This window comes from Phyllostomus hastatus, unplaced genomic scaffold (assembly GCF_019186645.2).
Source record: "Phyllostomus hastatus isolate PE091 unplaced genomic scaffold, TTU_PhHast_1.1 phas_contig_477, whole genome shotgun sequence".
Taxonomy (NCBI): domain Eukaryota; kingdom Metazoa; phylum Chordata; class Mammalia; order Chiroptera; family Phyllostomidae; genus Phyllostomus; species Phyllostomus hastatus.
In genome coordinates, this window is record NW_025333889.1 from 2,633,628 (window position 1) to 2,652,077 (window position 18,450).

Here is an 18,450-nt window from a genome sequence, read left to right on the forward strand (position 1 = left end):
CCACGGCCATGCTCTGAGCCTGGGGCCTGGAGTGGCCCCTGCCTGCCCCAGAGCCCCCCGCCCCGTGTGCCGGCGGGGGGCGGCATCAGGTCTGTGTCACGCTCGCTCTCCGTGATGAGGACCCCCCGCCCCTCCCCCTCCGTGATGTGCTGGGGCCTCTCCCCCCCTTCCCGGCGGTAATAAGCAAACCGGGCCGCCGTCCCGTGCTGACGGCCCCTCTGCAAGCCGTACATCACGTTAATGGCAGTGTTTACCGCTGCGGGCCCCCTCCGAGGACGGCGGCCCCAGCCCTCCCATCTCAGCCGGGCGCACGCTGCTAGTTCGCATCCAGTTCAATTTGTAAATTAACGGAGGTGCCATTCGTCTGCACAAGAATCAATGCATATTTATGAACTTCTTTTATTCAAATAGATTTCCACACATCGTGTCTGAAGACATAATACAGAAGCCTGTGTGAGTTGGGCACCGTGGCCCGGGAGTGACGGGGACCCGAGATGTCCACCTTGGCGAAAGGACACAGAACCTCTCTCCTGTTCCGGGGGCAAAAGGACCCTTCGTGCGGCTCGCCCGTCGGCTCAAGGCCCCCGACGCGTCCCTGTCAGCTGAGACCGTGGTTTCCTTCTGAGTCTGAGTTCCTCTCATTTATTTTCCCCATTCTGTTTTCGCACCAAGGAGACTGCAGTCAGACACTCCTGACGACCGCTCCCCCCTCTCTGGACTGAAAAATTAAACGGAGACTAAATTATGACAGTGGATTTAGAAGGGAGGGCTCCGAGGGCTCGGCAGAACATGTCTGCGGTAATACGGCGCTTCCACGGGTGCCGCAATCACATCGCGGCGCTCAGCGGAGCGTGCCGCGTGGCCGCCGCCCGGCTAACAGGCTTCCTCCGCGGCGGTGACTAATCAGGTTCTATTAAACCGCGGTCACGCGGCCGGAGCTCGACTGCACGGGTGTAATGAAGCCAGCGTGCTCCCGGGACAGATTAGCTACAACCGATTTGACACACACCATCATAGGGGCTTCGAACCTGACAAACTCGGCTCGCTGCTGATTTACGCCGTCAAGCCCCCCGGAGAGGAGCGCAGACGGATGCGCGCGTTCCGTTCGGTGGAGGTGAGATGTGCTGATGCGCCGGGCCGCGCGCGGGAGGGCTGCCCGCCCCGGCGCCGCCCCGCCCCCGCCCGTCCGCCCCGCGCCTTGTGCCATGCTCTGTCTGCGGGCCGCGGGCACGGGGTCCCTGCGCCTTGTGCTGTCGTCAGCCGACTGAGTCCCGTCGGCCGCTCCCGGGTGTCGACTGGGGGGGTCCGTGGGGACGGCGCCCCGGCAGCGCGGCCCCGTCTCCGCCCCGTGCGGGCCGGGCTGTCCAGGGCCGGCGCCTTCGCTGCAGGTGCGGGGGGTGGCGGGGGGTGGCCGGGACCACCGGGAAGAGGGAGGGGCGGCGGGCGGGGGCGCGGACACGCCTCAGATGACGGTGGGCACGCGCCCGCCGCCGCCGCTGCGTCCGGCGCTCTTCCGGGCCAGGTTGGGCGTGGCCATGAGCGCGGCGCGCTCGTCCGGACAGCCGTGCTGCAGCAGCACCTCGACGCACTCCTGGCTGGAGGCCTGCCGCGCGTAGGCCAGCGCCGTGTTCCCGTGGGCGTCGCGGGCCATCACGTCCACCCCGTACTGCGGAGGCAACAGAGCCGTGTTAGAGCCCGGCGCGGGGGCGGGGCAGCCCGTCCGGCGTCGGGGCGCAACCGGGACCCCGGGTGTCTGCTTTTGGGGCGGGAGTGTGCTTTTGCAACAAGCCCCTCCTCTGACCAACAGAGACGAACCCCGGCAGCCCTGGTTGGGCTACTGCAACTCGGACCTTCCAACTGCAACCACGGGAAACGATCCACTCGTGATCTCAGAGGCAGGGGGCTGTCGTGGGGGCCGCCCACAGCGAACACGTGAGAGGGAAGAGAAAACCCCGTCGCCTCTCCAGTCCCGGGTAATCTCGGCTAACAGTTCAGTGCATTTTCCTCGGGGTCTAAGTGCCTCACTGAAATAAAACTTACACACACAATGTGTGTGTGTGTCTCTCTCTAACTGAACGTCGTACTGGGATCATTTCCTCACATCATTAAAAACCATGCAAAAGCATGACACATCACGGCCACCCGGACGTCCTCCAGGGACACACTCTGGGGACGCTGTGCTCAGCACTGCACGTTCTGTGCAACAGCTTCGCTGCGTGGACAGGGCCGTGGGCCGCGCCCTCACAGGGGGTGCCGCCGGGCTCCCTGATGACCGGAGCGGTGAGGACACGGGGAGGTGCCGGCTCGCACCCCATGTCTGGAGTTCCTGCCCTCGGAGGAGGCAGCGCCGACTGCGGCGCCACAGCTGCGTCTGCTTGCACCCGCACCCCGGCCCCCCACCGCGCGCCCCGGCCACCTACCCAGATCAGCAGCTGCGCCAGGACCACGTTGCCCTTGCGGCAGGCCAGGTGCAGCGCCGTGCGGCCGTCCCCCTCCCCGCAGGTCTCGTTCACCTCGTCCCGGGAGCCGTGCGCCAGCAGCAGGATGACCATCCGCAGGTCCTCGTCGGCCGTGGCCCGCAGCAGGTGCTGGCCCAGGGACAGCTCGGTGCAGGGCAGCGGGGCCAGGAACAGCTTCTGCTCGTACTTGGCCCGGATCCACCGCTCCTTCTCTTCCCTGCAACAGGCGGGTGCGGTCACAGGCAGGCAGGACGCGGGGGCTGCCCCCCGCCCCCGTGCCACCACCTCCTTGCCAGGAAGCAGGCAAGGGGAGTCAAACAGCGGGGGGCAAAATTCTCCCCCAGTGTGGGGGGCCCTGTGGTTCACAGAGCGGGGTGCCCCCCCCAGCATCGGCCCGACTCCCCAGGAACCTGTCGGCAGAGTCTCGGGCCCCCACTCAGAACCTGGGAGGGCCCTGCGGCAGACCCGGCAGGGTGCGGGTGCCCCCCCGCCCCGGCCTCAAGCTCTCACGTGATTCCCTTCGCACCCAGTGCGGGGCTGCAGCCCTGGAGACCCCCACCTGCCCAGGACCCACCGGGCATGAGGCGGGACGGACACCACAGGCCTGGATGTCCACTCCGCTGCGAGGACAACTCGGAGCCGGGACCGGAGATGCTGGGCCAGAGTCGGGCAGGACAGCGGGGGCCCCGACCTGAATGTGACCTGCTCTTGGCCCTCCACCCACCCCCTGGCGGGGAGGGAGAACCTGCGGGGGGCTCTAACCACGTGCAGCTGAAGAAACTGCTGCCACAGACCCTCCTAGGAGGGCGGAGACTCGAAGGGGGAGCTTTAGAGATGAGATGCAGCTGCACCCCGCCCCCGCTCCGTGCAGCCCTGCGGTCTCCCCAGAGGCTCGGGGAGGGCTCACGTGGGGAATGCCGCGGACTCCTTAAGTGACCACGAACGGCTGGGTTTTCTGAAGGACAGCGTGTGGGGCCAGCCTGGGAGTCCCCGCAGGCGGCCCCAGTGCAGAGCTGGGCCCGGGGCACAGAGGGGAGGATGGCGCAGCGGAGGGGCATGGCCTCAGGGCGGCGGGCGGGGCCTCAGGGCGGCAGGCGTGGCCGTGGCAGCGGACGCCCCTCCCCCAATGGCACAGCCTGCTGAGGGAGAGTGACAGGAGCCGGGCGGGTGTGATGAGTGAGCCCCCCACCCCCGGCCGCCCCCGGCCTTAAAGGGGACAGGACAGGGCCTCTGACACCTGCGAGGAGGGCTGGGAACGAGGAGGAGGGGCGGACGGACGAGGCGAGGGAACCCCACAGCCAGGTGTGTTCACATCGACCCGAAGGACCGCCTGGCCCTGGGCTCCTGCCCCCGGTGGCTGCCGATGGGGGCGTTTGGTTCTGGCTTCTCAAAAAGGACATCAGCCACAGGACATCAGCCATGTTGACAAGGCCACCGTCCTCAGGACTGTGCAGCATTGCTGGGGGGGAGGGCGGGGCAGGAGTCCTGCAGGGAAGGGGCAGTGGCCCTCTCCCACTCGAAACCCAGCGTCTCCTCCGGAGGGTCCCCAGCGCACACTGCCACCAACGACCGCCACCAATGACCGCCACCAGAGCGCTGGGGCCTCTGGGTCCTCGACCCTCAGGAGGAAAACTCACTCCCCCGGGGCATTTTTCCTAACCGAGGGCAGGACAGAGGTTTGTTTACTTCTCCTCCAGGCTTGACTCTGCTGGGCCCTAATCTGGCTTTAAATACTTAGGCAAACACCTTCCAGGGGGGAATCCGGATTAGTTTTGCTTCACTTCCTGGTACATGCGGGTGACCCCAGAGTGACCTGACCCTTTCCATGCGGGGACTGCCGGGCCAAACGTTGGGCTGCAGCTGAGACGCCACCCCAGCACCCGAAAACGTGGCTCTGATGGGGACCGGAGCAGTGTCCCCACTTGGGCCAAAATAGTGGAACAAGCCCTGGCTGGTGTGGCTCAGTGGATTGAGCACGGGCTGCCAACCAAAGGGTTGCTGGTTCGATTCCCAGTCAGGGCACATGCCTGGGTTGCAGGCCAGGTCCCCAGCGGGGGCCATGTGAGAGGCAACCACAAATGGATGTTTCTCTCCCTTTCTCCCTCCCTTCCCCCTCTCTAAAAAATAATTAAAAAAATTTAAAAAGCTGCTGTAACTAGACCACAGGTACGTCTTGGAAACAGCAGCGGAGGCGAGAGACAGAGACCCCAGCCAAACCGAGGCCTCACGCTACTTAAGACCCCGAAGTAAGATGAACTGTGTGCGTGCTGATGAGGGCCGTGCATTGCCAGCGAGGGAGAGGGAGGCGCCAGTGTGGTGAACGGAACGGCGGTGAGGGTCGTGCCCGGACCCCCCGGTTCCCATTTGCCGACCCCACTCCTGGGACGGCCGTGAAAATCGGACGGGTGTTACGCTGCTCCGGCCGGCTTCGGTCCTCACCGCCGAGGCACCGGGGGACGGAGGCAGGAACACCAGTCCTGGTGGCAACGACTCCCCTTTCCTTGTAATATTCGAGCCCCCCAAAGTGTGAGGACGAGCCCCCAGCCCTGGAGTCCTCCCCCGTTGTCACCGGGACAGGCGGGGTGCCCCCATGCCCTCAGATCTGGTCACCCCACAGACGAGCGCGCCTGAATTGGCCTCGCTCGGCCTGTGCTGCACGGTTGCCCTGTTTAAACCGCGCTCTGCTGTCAGAAGCCAGCGTTTAAGGGGGGTCCGGGCGCTGGGGCGGAAAGCACGTGCTTTTCGGGGCGCCTTCTTTGGGAGGAAGACGAATGTCACACGTGTGTGAACTCAGGGCAGGGTCTGGGGAGGCCGGGCGAGCTGCAGGGCGGGCCTGCCTGCTGCCCCGCGGGGGCTGGAGCAGGGTGGCTTACCGATGGGGGGGTGGGGGGTGCCAGCACAGCACCTCCCACGGCGACTGTGCACCACAGGCGGGCACCCTGCAGGTCGGAGGGCTGGCCCCTCCGGGCCTCCCGGGCGGCTGCCAGAGGCCACACGGCCACAGGGTCCCTCACCCTCCACCAGGACACCCCCGGTTCCGTTCAAGGCGTGGCTTTTATTATTTGACGGAACCATGGCTCTTCCCCAAACCTCTCATGCTGTTAAAAGTAACTCTCACTGAGGCCCTCAGCCCTGGCCGGTGTGCACCAAAGGGTCCTGGGTTCGATCCCCAGTCAGGGCACATATGGGACACAACCAAACTCCATATGGAGTTTCTCTCTCCCCCTCTCAAATTGATGAAAGTATTGAACAAACTTCAACTCTGGCCTCTGGGCCCCAAAGCACCCTCTGTTCCTGTGCTTGCTCAGACCCCACGGGGCAGCGAGAACGCTCAGACGGCCCCGGGTCCGCCGGCACACTTCTCCGCACGCAGCACCGGGATCCCGCGCGTGGGGGCGGGGGGCTCAGACGCGAGCACGCGGGGGCTCGGGGCGCTGACGCGGCGCGCCTGCCCAGACACGAGCGCTGACTGTTCCTCAGCCCCGTTCCCTGCGCTGGCTGCCCGCCCCAACGGGCCGGGGAAGCAGGACTCTGGGGCGCTCTGCAGGGGCCCAGGGAGAGGACAGACGCGTGATGTCAGCGCCAGAGACTGTGGGTCCGCGAGTCCCTCCTCTGCGAGACGCCGGCTTCTGCAGCCCCAGTGTCGGTCCCCTTGGGCCCTCCCTTCTTCACCTGCCAGGCGGGGCGCCGTGGCGGCTACGGCAGGCAGGTGGCCTGGGAGGTGAGGCCCCGTGTCCGGGCGGCAGGCCGCCCCAGCTGCCCCTCTGCAACGGCAGCGGCCGGCATTGGATCACAGAACAGTGTCGGCAACGACTCACCGTGCCCCCTGGCACGCGACAGCTTGGCTGTGGGGCGACGTGTGTGACCAAGACGTGCCGGTGGCACCGGGTGGGGCTCGGAGATGCCCGCTGGGTGCTTTTGGTGTCCGAATCCCCACTGTCCGTAGGCAGGAGCCTCACATGGCCACGTGCCCGGTGGGGGTGAGGGGCGGCCCTGGCCAGCGGCCTGGAGAAGCCCAGCAGTGGCTTGGGGGCCACCCCTGGCCCCAGGGTGCGGCGGGGCCTGGGACTCTGGGGCGAGGGGTGCTCAGCTGGGTGACAGGACCCCCTGGGAGTCAGGCTGTCTGGGGCCAAGTCGGGTCCCATGTCTCCAGTCTTCCTGGAAGTTTGGACAGTGGTCCGCACCGCACCCCCCACCCCACCCCATTCACGTGCTGACACCCCGACCCCGAACTGCGACGAATCGGGAGACAGAGTGTGCAGGAGGTGACAAAGGTCGGATGACGACGTTGTGGGGGTGGGAGCCAGCCGCCAGGACTGGTGTTTCACAGGAGGCTCCAGGGACCCCCCTGCCCCCCTCCCCCCTCCGCACCGGGAGCAGGGACCGTGGAGGACGCAGCGTGGAGTCCCCGTCTGCAGGCTGGGAAGAGGCCCCGCCGGAGAGCCGCCCTGCCGACCCCTCGACCTTGGGCGCCGGCCCCCAGAGCCGTGACGAGGCCCGTCTGTGAGGGAGGCCCCGGCTCGTCGTCGCTCTCACCTGGTGTCCGTGCCGGCAGCTGACGCGCGGAAGGCGGGCGCTCTGCCCGTGAGGCCCTCTGCCCAAAACCACGTTCTCTGCCTGACGCCACTCGCCCGACGGCCCCGCATGCAGCCGGGCGCAGACCCCCCGAGCGTCCCCCTGGTGCCCCGGGCCCCCTTCTGGGACCCGCCTGCCGTGGCCATGCCTCCTTTTCCCCCCAGGAAGGCCAGTTCAAGAGCAGAGGAGCCCGGCAGTCCATCACCTCCCCTCGCTCCACTCCCCCGGGGCCCGCTGCTCACAGCCCCTGTTAGCTAATGAGCTAAAAAATGAATTATTGGCGTGGCCGGCCGTCGGCAGGGAGGAGGCGGCCGGCTCCTCATTTGAGCCCCTTGCTGACACACCTTTAAATAAATCAGCCGCATGGGGGCGGGAGGGAACGGGAGAACGGGCCACCGATCGGAAGACAGACGCCGACCCGGTCCCCCCAAATACAGACGCTATCAAAGGCACGACAGTAAATACTTTCTTGCCGCCTTCCTACAACGGAGCTCTTTTTGGGGGACCCACCTTCCCGGGGGCTGTGCCCAGGAAACCAGCTGGTGAGCGAGCCACCGGCCAGCACAGGGTCGAGGGGTCCGTGGGTGGGGGGGCCCAGGTCGCGGGAGCTGTGTGCCCACTGGGATACGCGGGGCTCAGACGGCGCTCTGCCTGCAGCTCGACCGACGAGCTCTGCCGCCTTTGACCTTGAAGGGTGACGACAGGGTCCAGGCTCCGTGGGTCCCTCCATGGCCCCCGGGACCTGTCCCACCTCCAGCCGGCAGAGTATATGCCCGGCAAATGGAGTCACCACGGGCCCCAAGACACAGCTGTGGGCCAGCCTCGGAGGCCGGGCGCCCACCAGGGCGGCGCCGAGCACTCGCTCTGAGGGTCTTGAGGACCACAGTGCAGGCCATGCTGACGGTCCTGACAGCAGGGGGCGCTCAAAGGGACCCCGGGGCGCGGAGCACGCTCGACACGGAGTGCCTGCTGAGAGGCCGTGCCACAAGGAAGGGTCTGGGGGAGGAGACGGGGCTGGCTATGGCTGGGGCTCGCCGGCCGCCGCTCTCCTCGCCGGGGAAGGGGCCCTGAGCACCCGCAGCCGCACAGGACGGGCGGCAGGGGCAGGAGGGCTTTCTGGTGGGCCCCGCCTGGTGCACACTGACTCTGCCCGCCCCCACCCCTGGCCCGCCTGGGGACAACGAACACCAACTAGCGGGACGCAAAGACGGGGAGGAGGCTGACCCAGCGGAGGATGGTCAAGGTCAGAGCAGAAATGACCAGGGAGGCGGTGGGTGGGGCCAGGGACAGACAGGAGCAGGGACATTTGCCAAAGACGGTGTTCCAGGAGGGGCCATGGGGAGCGGAGCTCTGTCCCCGTGTCTGCGGCAGGGACCCCGATGGCCCAACGACACATGTGGGCTGCTCTGCCCTCTGCCTGTGCGCGTGAGGCCCAGGCCCAGGGCAGGGCCACTGTGCCCGGCACTGGCAGGCCACTGCAGTGCTTGGCTCCAGGAGGCACTCGAGGATCACCAGTGAGGGTCACCACCAGCGGTCTGGGACGGAGGTGTCTGCACGCCAAGAATGCCACCAGGGCGTGTGTTGGCGCTGATGACCGTGGGGGTGGAAGGGTGTCACGCGGGGGCTGGCGTCCGCAGCACGCCCCGCTGCCCAGAGAGAGAAGGGGCCCCTGACCCCCCACCCCCCGCACCCCCAGGGTGGCAGCCACACGTGGGCCACCTGCACGTGGCTTCGTCAGGCCACGCCCTCGCGGCGCCGGGCGTCTCGCCGCAGACCTCAAGCCCCTGGTCGCTTCCGCACCTTCACGTGCAGCTCTGCGCGAGCCCGAGGGCGGGCCTTCGGCACGCAGCCCACACGCGTGTTCCTGTGCGAGTCGACCCCCCACGGACATGGTGGGGCAGTGGGGGACTGGGACCCCTTTGCCCAGGCCAGAGCAAGTGGTTAAGTGTCACAAGTGTCACAAGGCACCGGGGTGGGGTGGGCCCTCTGCTCGGGCACAGGGTTAATTCTGGGGGCGCCAGCGGGCGGGCCCCTCTCATGGCACCCCTCGGGAAAACCGGGAGCCGCGTCCTTAGGGAAGCGGCATCTTGGTGCAGCGCTGGGCCTGTTAACTCGTGCGTTTCCGGCGGCCAAGATGCTGCCACGCTGCACAGCCAAGGGGCATTCTGGGCCTGGCAGGGGGGCTCAGCACGCTGCCAACGGCTAATGAGGTTTCTGACGGGCCCTCCACCTCCTTCCGTGGGGCTCTGGGCGTCACCTGGAACACGGACAGTGGGCCCAGGCGCGGCCCACCGTCAGGGCGGGACTGACCGCGCTCGGGCGGCTCGGGACGAGTCTGCGGGGGTTCCTGCCGCGGCCTCCCTTCCAGTCTCCCCAAATCAGGTTTCCTCCGGACGCTTCCACAAAAGACCGACAGCACAGCCTTTCCCAAACCCCTCGGTGTCACAGGTTCATTTTCACGGGAACCCCCGCCCCAAATGTTCAGAGGTGGGTAACTCTTTGGTGTCTGTCACCTGTCACAATGATCCTTCTGCAAACACCCTCCCTCGCCCCGCTCCCCGCCACAGGGCGGGGGAGTGTTTGTCAACACGATCTTCAAGGATGGGCTGCAGCACAGCGCCTGGGAGCGGAGGGCCATCCTGGGGGCGAGGAGGGGAAGCTGGAGGCGCCCGTGCCGTGTCACAGGGTGATGGGGAGGTGACGGGACGAGGGGAGAGGAAGAGGGAAGAAAGGGCGAGCTAGCAGCAAGGAATTTCCGAAGTGTCATTCCGCCTCCAGCAAAACAGGAACTGGGAGGGCGGGCACGGAAGACGGGGCCGGAACAATATGTTGGGAAAACAGGGGGCTTCCTCTCGGCGGGGGGACACCCGGCCGGGGGCCAGCGCTGGGCAGCCGGCCGCCCCCGCACGCATGCCTTCTCCCCCGGCCGCGTTGCTAAGGGGCCCGCCCGCGGAGCCCGGTAGATGTTCAGTTTTTAATCACCGAAAGCGTTGAACACACTGGCCGCTGCAAACCCCACGTGCGGGGGCAGGCGGCGATGGGCCAGGATTTATGCTCGCGGGGCAGAGACCAAATAAATATCCCCTGCCTGACTTCTGATCGATATTATGAGTGTTTTTGCCAACCTGCAGGGTGCTTTATGAGCTCAGAGGAACGGAACAGGATCATTATTAATTAAATAAAGTCAACCATATTAGGCTTATTAATTCTGCAGGCCACAGTTACCTGGGCCGGGCCTCAGGTGCTGGGGTGGGCGGGGGTGGGTCCGCGGGCGGGTGCCGCCCGCGCAGCCCAGCACGGTGACTGAGTGCGCTCAGGTGCACGCCCTGGGGCCTTGAGGGGTTGCAGGAAGCTGTGGCCCAGTCACCGCAGGCAGAGCGGGGTCTCCCCGCCCCCCATGGCCCCTGCAGCTCAGTCTGAGGTTTCAGGTTGCGATCTGGACTCAGCGGCTGTGTGTCACGAGCACTGGGCACCTCTTCACACCCACCTGTGCGGGTCCCAAGCAGGCCAACGGAAAGAACATTCCAGGATACAAGCCACAGTGCAAACCCAATGTCACCTCTCTGCAGTTTGACGCGACCACGGGAATCTGACCTCCAAACCTGGAGGCCGGCCTGGAGGAGCTGCCGGCCCGGAGGAACCGCCGGCCAGCAGTGAGGCAACGGGAGGCTCCAGCATGCACAGAGCCTGCTCACAGCTCACCCCGCTGGGCGTCTACGGCACGCCGGGTGCTCACAGGGAAGAACGGACCCAGCCCCTCTGGTGGCCCGCAGCTGGCCTAGGGCCCCAGGCACAGCGCCACCGTCTCCCGGGCCTCCGTGTCCCCTCCAGGGAGGCTGGGTAGTTCACAGGCAGCCACATGCTAGGCAGGTGGGCGGTCACGAAAACCGGGTCCGGGAGAGCCCCGCGCTGCTGCGCCGGCGGTCCAGCAGGCCTTCCCTCACCGGGCTGCCCGCAGGGACGCCTCTGCCCTTCTCTCCGTTTGCGCAGGTAAGTCCATATGACGCATTGTGGCCCAGGGCGGCCACCACACGTCGTTTTCGCCCGTGCGATGGGAACCCAGCACGCTCTCGCTGCTGCACGCAGACCTGCGGCCTCCTCCTGCACGACCCAGAGGCCACGCTGCTGCCACCTACACGGTGACAGACGAGGGTGGGCCCACTGTCCGGCACACAGCCTCGAGAGCCTCGCCCACTGACCTGCTGCGCGCGCCCCCAACTGCCTTCGGAGGAATCTGCCGCAGTCTGTTCTCCGGCGCCTGGAGCCGCAGCAAAGCCCCGGACCCCGGCTCAGACCTTGCGTTTAAGGGGGGTGGGGGGTGGGGGGTGGGGGCGGGGGGGGCAGGGCTGGGGCTGTCTTCCCAGGATGGAGAGAGCAGGGGCAGGTCAAGGGGAGGGGGCCCAGGAGTCCAGGTGCAGGGTGGGGGTGGGGTGGGGAGGGAGGCGGGAGCAAGTCAGAGGAAGTCTAACTCTTAGGAAGGTCACTTTTGAAAGCCTGCTATACTGTTAGAAAACCCCAAATCATCCGGATTGTTCCAGAAGCAGCCGAGACCCTTTTATTTTCGACCTCCCCTCCCCCCATTTTCTAACCTACTGTGAACAGCACACCCAAAAAGCCACCCCGGTCGGCACACGCGCACTTTCTAGCTGTCACGGGGCCCCGCTCGCCGCTCGCGGACCGTGTTACTGCGCAGGGATTTCGGCGCTGACGCCCGCAGCGCTCCGCGCAAAGCTAGTCCGACCAGTCCGGCGTGCGAACCGGCGCGCCACCCAAGTGCGTGTTTTCACACAGCGACCACCCGTGCGCATGCCGACAGCCCGCACTTCAGCGTGAGGGGAAGCGCAGCCACTGCCGTGGAGCACAAGCCCCCACAAATCTGCGCCAAGCCAGCGGGAGACCGGCCAGTGCAGTGCGGCGGCCCGGCGCGATGTGGCAGGAACCCGACTCTCCCTGCGGCCCGTGCGCAGCCCTGGCGGTGGGGACCCATCGCGACGGACGAAGTCAGCAGGACAGTGGCTGGTGGGCTCGGCTTCGGAACGTGTCGCATCACAGACAGACGAGGGGAGAGGAACGGTCCGCTGCCCACGCACGCGCGCAGCGCCGTGAGATGGAGGCCGGCTTTGCTGCCTGTGCGCCTGCGCCGCCAGCGCCCTGCGAACCCCGGCAGCGGGGACTCCGGGGCTCCTCTTAAAGGCGCCATCGAGGGGCGAGAAGGAGCGACTGCGGAAGGCCGGGCTCGGCCTGGTGGGCTCCCAGGGACCCGCCGGCCAAGTGGCTGTTAAACACGGAGCGCGAGGAGGCTGCTGGCTGCAGCGTGATGGGGCGGGCGGCTCCGCGCCGCCTTCTCGTCAGCACCGCCCAGTGGCTTCAAGAGCCCCGGTCCCTAGTAAAACTGTTTTTTAAAAAATACACAGGGCTGCGGATTTTGAACTATTATTAAGTCTTTTTAGCGTGGCTTTCCCTTCAGTGTCTGGGGGGGAGCAGAGGGGACGGGACAGTCCAGGCACACGGCCCCCCCACGCGCCAGACAAAACGGCCACAGGGAAGCAGAGCCCAGAGCGGGGAGGCACTGGGAGGGGAGCCCGCGGCGGAGGCGTCTGAGGGAGTCCCCCGCGGGGGGGGGGGGCTTCTCCGGAATGCGAGCAGGAACCCAGGGACGTGCTGAAAGGCGCCCTCGGGACGGGGTCGGCTGGGCGGGGCGGGCTCTGTGCGGCGTGGGGGGGAGCAGCCGTCCGCTGCCGCCGCCAGCGCACTGACGACGGGGAATCCGTTAGAGCGCGGAGCCCCTCGTAGAGAAAGCCCCGCGGACCCCCGCGGCCGGGCTTCCTCCCCCAGCTACGCGCAAACGCTAAGGGCCTCAGACCCGGCCCTCTGCCTCCACCAGGGACCCCGCTCTCTGCGAGTGCCTGCCAGTTCTCTGGGGACCAGCGGACCCCCAGCTGCTGTCAGAGGTCACCTGGTGGCGAAGCTGTGGACGGCCTGCTGACAAAGGGCCAAGCGGGCAGCACGCAGTGGGCTTCCACCAGCCAGCATCTGTGAGTCGGCAGGGCAGCCCTCCCTCCGACCGGTCCTGCCTGTCTCCTGGGAGCTCGCCTGCCCGTTCACAAGGTGACGGAGACTGGGACGCCTTTGTTTTATGTCCTTCACCGAGGGAAGAACCAGCCATCTCCTACCCCCAAGTATACCTCAGAACCAGAGCTGACCGGGACGCCCACCCACCGGCCCCTCCCGGAAGGGGGCCGGGGGACCAGGGTGGGCTTTGCTCCCCAGCCCGTGTTCTTCCCTCTCTGCCCCCTGAGTTAGGGTGTCTGAGGGCTTTACAAAGGGCTTTTTGACCGAAGGAGTCCATCACGACAACCGACACACCGTATTTAAGTGCCCCCAGAGTCAGGAATCTGGGGGCACGCACAGAGGCTCTTCAGGAAAGGAAACGGGTCACCGTGTGACCCAGCGAGTCCACTCCGGGCACGCGGCCAGGGGACTCGAACTCGGGACACTGAGGACCTGCTCGGACACCCATGCTGAGGGCGGCGTGACTCCCAGCGGCCCCCACGTGGGAGCGACCAGCGCCCACCAGCAGAGGAGTGACCGGACGCAGCGCGGCCCCTCTGTGCAGCGAGTGTGACGCAGCCTTGAAGAGCCGGGGCGTCCTGACCCTGCCGCGGTGTGCACGCCGCCGAAGCCCGCGGTGCCGCGTGCACGAGCCAGTCTCGGAGGGAGAGACGCTGCAAGGCCCCACCTGCACGAGGCTCCCTGAGGGGCAGTGGGGGGTGGGGATGGGGGAACAGAGAGTCAGTGGGGGCAGAGTTCCAGTTTGGGAAGGTGACAAGGCCTGAGGCTGGGTGGTGGCACTGGTGGTGGCACAGCGATGCGAACGGGCTCCCTGCCACGAACGCCAGGCTGAGAACGGGTCAAGGCGGCAGGGCTGACGCCATGTCTGTCTCACCGCAAGGGAAAGGGCCCCAGCCTCGAGGGCTGCCCGCTCCTCTCACCGCCGCCGCCGTGGGACGCTCCAGAGCCGTGTGTGTGCCCACGTGCCCACGTCCCCGCGTCCGGGTGGCCCACCCCGCCGCACCCAAGGGCGTACAGTGATGCACGATTACCCACCGACAGTGCGTGGCCCGCACCCAGCTCTCCCCGGCTGAGCCCCAAACGTCTTCTGGAGCCGAACTCTTCTTCCCAGCCAGGAGGCGCGCAGCAGGGCGCGGGGCGCTTGGTCGCCCCCCTTTATCTCCTCTAATCTAACAGCCCCCGACCCCGCCCTCCCTCCTCCTGGTCATCGGTCGCACGGGGGTTCTGAGGAGCCCGAGCTACTTCCCCTGCACAGTGCCCCCACCGCCCACGGCAGGGTCAGTCCGGGTCACGTGTTTCCGGCGAGGCCGGCACGTGCGCTCCCCACGCCCCATCAGGAGGGGCACCGGGGGTGGTCCCACTACGGAGCTGGAGTGCACGGGTAAAGCAGTGGCCCCCAAGCCCGGGCTCCCTCCGGAACCTCCCCCCTTTACAACTGACGAGTGATCGTGGGGGCTGCTACTTCGAGGCACCGAGGCTCCTGTTGCTTGAAGACCGCCCCCGCAGCCCCCGCAGCCCCCGGGGGGAGGGTCCCTGCTCACTCTGGGAAGCGAGACCCAGACTCGCCCCTCTGCTCACTCCTCGTTAGTTGGCCTTCTCTGTAAGAGCCTCCTGCCCCAGCCTCGTTCTCGGCTGTCACCGTAAACCCACCATCTTAAAAAAGAAAATCACCCGTGTCATGTGATGCGTGGGCGACATTGTCCTTTTTGATGCCCGCCTCTGCCCCGGCGGCCGCGTCGCTCCCGCCCCCGGCTGCCCCGGCCGGCCTGTGCGTTCTCAGATACGGAGTGCGCAGCCCCGGAGGAGCCTGCTTCTCGGTGTTGCAGCCACTGCTGACGTGGGTTACTATTTTTTTTACTTAAGTTGTGAGTTCATTGTAGGTTCTCCTAGAGTTGAAGGAGCTGACGGAGTTCCCACACACCCCTCACCTCGTTTTCCCCAAGGGCGACATCTTGGAAACTCGAGTACAAGAGGACAATTCAGTTGGCCTGATGCAGCGCTGGCGGCCTGGTCTTCCCCGTGTTCGTCTGTGCTGTGTGTGTGTGTGTGTGTCTGTGTGTGTGTGTTTGGGGCGGGGGGTGCTGCGTTCGAGGCAGCCTCCCGTGCGAGGTTCCCTGGGCCACCGCCAGCCAGGCGGCACAGCGTGTCCGTGGCCAAGCGCCCCCCAGGTCCCTGCTGTAGCCACACCCACACTGCCCCCCTCACCATGACCGCCACTCCCCCTCCCCCGCTGCCCGCTCACTGCAGGGCTGTTCTGTGACAGGATTAGACGGCGTGCAGCCTTGGGGGACTGGCTTTTTTTCACCCAGCCCAACGAATGCCCTGGAGCCACCCGGGCTGCGGGCGCCCCGGCGGGTCGCTCCTCCTCTGGGCCGAGCCCTGCCTGCGGCACGGGCTCACCTGCTTTGCGCGGGGCCGTCCCAGATACGGCTGCTCCGAACCCGTGCACGGCGTTCTGTGCGGCCCTGAGTTTTCTCTCTCGGACCGGTGCCCGAGAGGGTAGCTGCCGGGGCGACGGGGAGGGGCAGTGTGCACTTGTGTCAGAAACGGCCCCACGGCTTCGCAGAATGGAAGCAGCCACTTTGTAAGACAATATTCGGTAAAGCCGAACCCCGTGATCGAGGTGGAATTGTGCCTCGGACCCTCGTCATTTGGAGGAACGTGACCTCCCCACCCCCGCCCCGTGGAGGGGCAGCGTGGGGCAGGCACAGTGGGGCCGGTGGGGTGGGGGTGGGGCGCCCACCGCCTTGGGCTTGGTCCCTCCCAGATGGAGGCACAGATGACCCCCAATTTGTCTCTGGAAGTAGACGGGACGTTAAAGTGGGCGGATCTGGAAGTGTGCATGCGTGTGCATGCGTATGCACAGAAAACACGTGGCTGAAGGAACCGTGTGTGGGGATCAAAACTATTTGTCAATACATTCGCAAGTGAGGCCTAAGCTTACAGGCTGGTAGGAAAACTGCAGACTTTCGACAGAAACGGTGAGGAGACGCGGGCGGGAGAAGGGCCCCCATACCTCGCTGCCGAGGCCTCCACGGGGCGGGGCTGCTGCCGGCTGGCGGAGCCGCCGCCTCCCGCTCCTCCCCGGCCTCTCCGGGGCACATTTGGAAATTATTTAAGAAGACAGAATGCCTCTAATCTGTTACCAATTAGAAGAAACATGTGAATATTATTTTCTAATTTGTGACTCTTGAGTGTGTCTCCGACACCAGAGAGAAGTAATTGAAATAATTATGTCCGCTCCTGAATATTTCTATTATGCTCGGGAGTCGGAGGGTGGAGGTGTCCTTTCGGCGTGCTGTGCCCGAGGCCTGGCCGCGGTGCTTCAAAGGCCCGCACCGGAGGGCCGCGGAGCCGCTGTCCCCGCCCAGGCCGAGGCGGCCAAGCAGCTGGCGCCCGGGGGCTGGCAGGCAGACCGGGGCGCTCAGGGAGCTCGGGAGGGCCCCAGAGAGCAGGGGTGAGGCGAAGCGGCGGGCTCCTCCCCGCGCGCCTGGATGTCCCCGGCTCGTTTGCAGCGGAGAGCTGCTGTGCGAGCACCGGCCTGATTTACAGCGCGAGCGCTGTGGGTTTTTTCTTTTTTACCTAGTTACAGGGCGACGTGAGTGACTAACTCCCGAAAATTGGTAATTTCCTCGTGGTTAGCAGTAGACGGTCCACCAATGAGAGGCGAGGCCCGCCAGCAAATTCACAGGGCGTTATATGCCAATTAGAGCTCCTCAGCCGTCCCCCAGGCGGGGGGGTGCAGTCCGACCGCACCCTTGAGTGCCGACAGCTGCAGCTCGGCCCGCGCATGGCTGGCGGGGAAGCACACGTGAGTGCTGGCTGCACAGGAATCGGCGGTTCTCAGAGGGCCCTCCGGCTGCGCAGACTCCCCTTTGTTCTCCCACCATAAACAGAAACTCAGACCCGCGTGGAACCCCGAAGGAGCCAGACCCTCTCCGGACTGCAGGGCTCCTGTCGCAGCAGAGGCCCCCGGGAAACGGCGGGCCCTGGGGTCCCTGAGTTCAGCCTGGCGCCACAGGTGCCTCTGCCGGCACCTGAGGCCTCGCAGGTGCTCGCCGCGGTCTGTGCTGGGAGCGTGGCCCCCGGGGGGGGGAGACCCGCAGGCGCAGAGGTGGAGTCGCCCGTTTTAGAGCCGGGAGGCAGCTGGCAGATCCGCCCCGGGGGGCTCTGCGTTAGAGCAGCAACTCAACGGACTTTCATTTCGTGCTTTCTGGGGAAAAAAGAAATCACAAAAGAAGTGCGTGGGCTCTGAGACGAGGTCGGCCATGCACAAAGTGGTGCAGAGAGCACTCGGACGTTGCCTCCCTCTCCCGGGCTCTTCCCGCCGTCCCCAGGACACCGGGGACGGGCCCCACCCCTAGTCTCTCCAAGCCTCCAAGTGATGGGTGTCGACGCCCCCCCATCTCTGCACTTTGAAAAACATCAATTGTGCCTCTTGAAGTGAGTTCTCTGAATTTGCTTCGATTACCGCCGCCATCAAGTGCCTGGTTAAGCATTCATTCTGTCCGGGAATGTCCACCGAGTGGGCCCCGGGAGTCAGGCCCCGCCCCCGGGAGTCAGGCCCCGCCCCGGGCCCCGTCTCAGGTGCAGGAAGGCAGCTGGGAGGAAAAATGCCCCGCGACGGGAAAAGAACCACATTTTCGACTAAGCTGCTGTGAGCTGCAGGAACAAAATGGACCCCAGGAGACAGAACACTCCTGTCCCCACGGTTCTCGTCACACAGAGCGCCCTGGATTTAGTTTACGAAATGTAAAGGGCGCTACATCCAGAGGAAGGACGGCCACCTTCCCTGCGGCCCAAGGACACGCAGCGCGTCCGCGGACGCCGGAGCCTCGCTGTCGGCAGGCAGCCCCCGAGCCAGGCTCACAGAGGCACCCCCTCGAGACCGGAACGCCTCTCGCCCCTGTGGCACCAGAAGCGCCTGGCGCTTCCAGACGGGGGTCGAAGCCTGGCAGCCCCAGGCCCCAGCCGCATGTGCGCCACGTGCTCCGCGGGCCCTTCCGCTGCTTTCTAGCGAGCCCCACCCAGCGGCCTCCTCTGCCGTGAGCGCGAGTGCACCTTCCCAGCTCTGCGCGCGAACTCCAGTGGGCTCTCTGCAGAAGGTCAATGAAAGACGTCCTTGCCCAGGACCCCTCCTCCCCTGGGCAGACCAGCCGGACAGGCCGCTCAGGCGCGAGGGCCGCTCTGGACGAAGCCACTGCCTGGGGTCAGGCTCGCCAGGGCAGCACGTCGGGACAGCCAGGCCCCGTGACCGGGGATGCCGAGTGTGCCTCACACACCTTCCCAGCCCGGGCCTGGGCTTGGTGCTGTCTAAAGCGACCTGCCACATCCGGTCACTTCC

General features: G+C 66.2%; 1 protein-coding gene across 9 annotated transcripts in view; it reads right to left on the minus strand.

The window, feature by feature from the left end:
• Positions 1–383: 383 nt before the first annotated feature.
• Positions 384–18,450, minus strand: part of AGAP1 (ArfGAP with GTPase domain, ankyrin repeat and PH domain 1) — a 333,220-nt gene continuing 315,153 nt past the window's right edge. For all 9 annotated transcript variants that reach the window (XM_045845687.1, XM_045845686.1, XM_045845689.1 and 6 more), the window contains 2 exons: positions 2,421–2,676; positions 384–1,666 (listed from right to left, as the gene is read on the minus strand). In XM_045845687.1, coding sequence (XP_045701643.1) covers positions 1,463–1,666; positions 2,421–2,676 — 460 coding nt within the window. In that variant the 3' untranslated portion in view covers positions 384–1,462. The remainder of the gene's footprint in view (positions 1,667–2,420; positions 2,677–18,450) is intronic.